We start from the raw sequence: 4,531 nt of genomic DNA, 5'->3' as shown, positions 1-4,531 counted from the left end.
GATATCAGCAAGTGTAGGAAGGGTAGTATCTGAGGATGTCTTTCACAGACCCCAGATGGAGAAGCTGTTCTTTTATTCCAAATCCCTAAGAAGCACAGAAGTCTTACATGTTAATAAGAGAACACACAGACACACACTCATAAGTTACATGCTGTGAAACAAAACAAGAAAATGAAACCTTTGTTGACCCCTATTCACTTACACGAATCTTAGTTTGGTTAAACATCTTAAGACCAGTTTCCAGCTCCTTTTCATGGCTTTCTTTCCCTGGGTACCCAGGTGCACAAATGGGATGGTGATCTTTACAAAACAACATCATCAACAACAACAAAAACCTCTTGCTCACACAAAAGCCCACCTTGTAAATGAATGGAATATTAACGACCACCTAATACTTGCACCGTTGGCAGGGCGAAACTGAACACTAACACAGCTATTTCTACAGATTGCCAGTGAAACCGAAGCAGCTCGAGGAGAAATGCACCTACTGTACGTGAAATGCTGGTGCAGATTTTTTTCCTATCAGTCTAACCTTCTGTGTTGATGCATGAATGCTGGTACCCACTTACAGGGATGCCAGATGATCAGTGCAGAATGAAGGTCCCAAGAGAGAGGATCACATGGCTCTCTCTGCCCTGTGACGTCACTAGCAGATGGCATGGGTACCAGCTCTGGCAGTTGGCATCAATGTCACTTTTTAGAGATCAATGAGATAGTGCAGATATACACAGATCTAGAGACTCCAGGAGACGATGCGACACTCAGCCTGAAAAGATTTGGAAGACCCAAAATGAAAACTGATTATTGAATGAAATTAAAACCTAAGGTAATATAAATAAAGATATACTTCAATTGATGCTGGCTTTGCATGCAAGTATTTAAAGATACAGTGTCACTGTCTTATAGTATTTATATGCTCTTTGCCATCTATAACTTCTTATCATATTTCATTCTTATGATGTAATTATCACATACTTTCACTGCTATTATGTAACACTGCAAGTATGTGGACATTACTAAGAGTTTGTGTATGTGTTCGTGTGTATATGTGTGTGTTGAGGGGGCTGGAGATTGTTAAACTGAAAAGTCTCTGCTGTAATGTGCCTATTTGTTTGAAGACTTTAGATGAAAATACTTGCTGCTTCACCAAACAAAAACCAAAATGCATTTGAAACACAAATTATTTTCCCCTTTCATTTGGGATTCTGAACACACGTGCACAATTGCAGTCAGAATCCTTGGACCGTTCCTGTCAGATATTAGCTAGAGGGAGACTTGTATGGCTCGTAGAACAAAAACACTACGAGAGTGGTTTTTGTCCAGGATGATTTGAACAGCAGTAAACAGACAATTCTATTTGGAAAAAATTTAAATGTAAATAAAATCAGTCTCAATTTTTTTTTAATTAAAAGAAATTGCCAGTGATTTTTATGTTTTAAATTTATTTATAGAGTTTATTCCAAATTAGCCTAATCCCCTTTTCTTTTTGAAGCCTGGGAAAATAGTGCTCTTTTACATAATTCTTTCCTGATCAGAAAAAATCAGTTTAAAAATTGACTCTGATTATAATCTTTTCTTTAAATGTGTATATTCCCACACCCACTTATCTAAATTCACAGTTGTGTGATACAGCAAGTAAAGTTAAGGTTTTGTTTGTTTGTTTGTTTGTTTTAAAAAAGAACACAGATTTGTCAGCTAATGGAGAGATAGTACTTTCCATTTTAAAAACTGGTTTATCTTCTCACTTTGTGCTCAGGGGAATTAGAATTAATGAAATTCTGCATTGAAATTTCATGTTTTGCATTTGCTTGAATTCCACAATCTTTTTTGGGGGGTACTAAAATCCAGTTTAAAGGCAAAGAGAAATGGAGATGGTGGTGATCACAATAATTATATGTTTCATTTTTATTTTCTTTTGATAATTTGCTCATATAAATTAATCCTATTGAATGCATCAATGTCTTCATAATTACTTATCTTCACAAACTCAAAATTATATTTAATGTTAAAAAATCAGCCCCAGAATCAGTCTTTTTCACATGTTTTTGTAGTCTTATGATTAAATAATTAAATGTTTTAAATGTATAAACTTTAAAAATGAAAACTCTTTAAATATTGTGCTGGCATTTTTTCAGGTAATTTAAGATTAGAGAACCATGTTAACACTACCGTTTGATGAGTCTGTTGTAATGCCAGAATCCCAGATGTGCAGAAAGTTTTCTAGAGAATGCGAGGACCAGAAGCAAATTAAGAAACCAGAAAGCTTTTCCAAACAGATTGTCCTTCGAGGAAAAAGCATCAAAAGGGCCCCTGGAGAAGAAACCGAGAAAGAAGAAGAGGAGGAAGACAGGGAAGAGGAAGATGAAAATGGGTTGCCTAGAAGGAGGGGTCTTAGGAAAAAAAAGACAACCAAGCTGCGATTGGAAAGGGTCAAGTTCAGGAGACAGGAAGCAAACGCGCGCGAGAGGAACAGGATGCATGGCCTCAACGACGCTCTGGACAACTTAAGAAAAGTGGTCCCCTGCTATTCTAAAACCCAGAAACTGTCCAAAATAGAGACTTTACGACTGGCCAAAAACTACATCTGGGCACTTTCTGAAATTCTGAGAATCGGCAAGAGACCAGATCTGCTCACATTCGTCCAAAACTTATGCAAAGGTCTTTCCCAGCCAACTACAAACTTGGTGGCAGGCTGCTTGCAGCTCAACGCCAGGAGTTTCCTGATGGGTCAGGGTGGGGAGGCTGCGCACCACACAAGGTCACCCTACTCTACCTTCTACCCACCCTACCACAGCCCTGAGCTCACCACTCCCCCAGGGCATGGGACTCTTGATAATTCCAAGTCCATGAAACCCTACAATTATTGCAGTGCGTATGAATCCTTCTATGAAAGTACTTCCCCTGAGTGTGCCAGCCCACAGTTTGAAGGTCCCTTAAGTCCTCCCCCAATTAACTATAATGGGATATTTTCCCTGAAGCAAGAAGAAACCTTGGACTATGGCAAAAATTACAATTACGGCATGCATTACTGTGCAGTGCCACCCAGGGGTCCCCTTGGGCAGGGTGCCATGTTCAGGTTGCCCACCGACAGCCACTTCCCTTACGACTTACATCTGCGCAGCCAATCTCTCACCATGCAAGATGAATTAAATGCAGTTTTTCATAATTAATGAGGAAAAATGAAAATAAACAGTGGTCATTCACCTTCCCCGTCTAATTAAGACAAAGCAGATGCTTGTGGGCTGAGTAATTGGCACAACTCTATCTAAGGTGTTTACTAGTTTCTGAAGTGTGTTTCAACTATTGTGAGAATTTTCTATGTAATAATAAATCTCTTTTCGTATGAGAATTTCTTTTCCTTTCCTTTTGTCTGTAAAGCACTGTGATTCTGTTTCTACTGGAAAGATTTTTTCCTTTTTAATTTTCTTTTAAACTTACTTAATTTGTTTGAACAAGGTGTCTAAGAATATACTGTTGAATAAAGACATGCACACAGCATAATTCAATGTCTATTTTGGTTGTACAGTAATTATAAAATGCATGTTATTAAAATCAGATGAATAAAATGATGTGTTTATAATTATTAGGAATTATATATTATGTATCTTTTAAAAATTGAAATTTTAAAATATTGAGAATATCACTAAGCTGACAATGATATTGGGAGATGCATTTGCAACAATATAAAAAGCTATGCAATTTTCTTTTTATTAAGGATGAATCTAAATGCATTCAATTGGTAACTATTCCTCTTCAAGTATTTGCAGATGGGGCAACATGATATTTGGGTAGCTGATGTCATAATTTGGGGACAATTATCTCAAGCATCAAGAAAAAATTTTAGCACTTGTTTTGTATTATTCAGAAATTAACTGTACAGGTTTGTTATCACAATGTATAATTGTGTTTTTCCACCCCACATTTTTAAGGCAATTAAACATAGATATTTCCACTCGTAAAGGACATCTATTAGCTGTGATATTTTTGCATGCTACTTATTATTTCCTGGTACACAGCTGCTTTTTGTCTCCAATACTCCCCACTCCTCATTTCAGAAATATTTCTGGATTACAAAACCGTAGGAGCTAAAACAAATTTCTTAAACAAAATGGCCAAAGCGCTTACAAGAATTGTTTTTTTCAAGTGTCTTAAATGAAAGAAGAGGAGCCCATGAGGGTTAAACATCCTGGGGAAACAATGATAAATCCTGGTAACCTTCAGCTCGAGCCTAAAATCGGTGGCAAATTTCCAGCAAACACCGGAGTGGATGTTAAAAATGGAAGGTTTTACTCTGCACCGTTTAAATGTCTGGCCGATCAGAGGCTAAATTCTGTGTGATTAAAAGTTTCCTTATAGAAGGCCACCAAAAACTTACTTTTAATAGCGCCTGGGGAGCTAAACCTCTTAAACAGGATTGAGCCTGTTCTACAATCGTGGGCGGGGTGGAAATGACCTTGCCAAGATGCCCTCTGGTGCAGTTTTGCCTCAGGGGAAGGAGCGGGGACAGCTGCGCAGACCGATGAGGGCAGCA

At 37.8% G+C, this 4,531-nt stretch overlaps 1 protein-coding gene across 1 annotated transcript; it reads left to right on the top strand.

Moving 5' to 3' along the window:
- Window positions 1-311: 311 nt before the first annotated feature.
- Window positions 312-3,963, top strand: NEUROD6 (neuronal differentiation 6). Its single transcript, XM_011925691.1, has 2 exons — window positions 312-826; window positions 2,136-3,963. Exon 2 carries the CDS (start codon window positions 2,157-2,159, stop codon window positions 3,168-3,170), a length of 1,014 nt encoding a protein of 337 aa, XP_011781081.1. The 5' UTR covers window positions 312-826; window positions 2,136-2,156; the 3' UTR covers window positions 3,171-3,963.
- The last annotated feature ends 568 nt before the right edge of the window (window positions 3,964-4,531 follow it).

This window comes from Colobus angolensis, unplaced genomic scaffold, assembly GCF_000951035.1.
Source record: "Colobus angolensis palliatus isolate OR3802 unplaced genomic scaffold, Cang.pa_1.0 Scaffold652, whole genome shotgun sequence".
Taxonomy (NCBI): domain Eukaryota; kingdom Metazoa; phylum Chordata; class Mammalia; order Primates; family Cercopithecidae; genus Colobus; species Colobus angolensis.
Note: the sequence above shows the minus strand (reverse complement) of the source record. Positions and strands in the feature narration are given on the sequence as shown.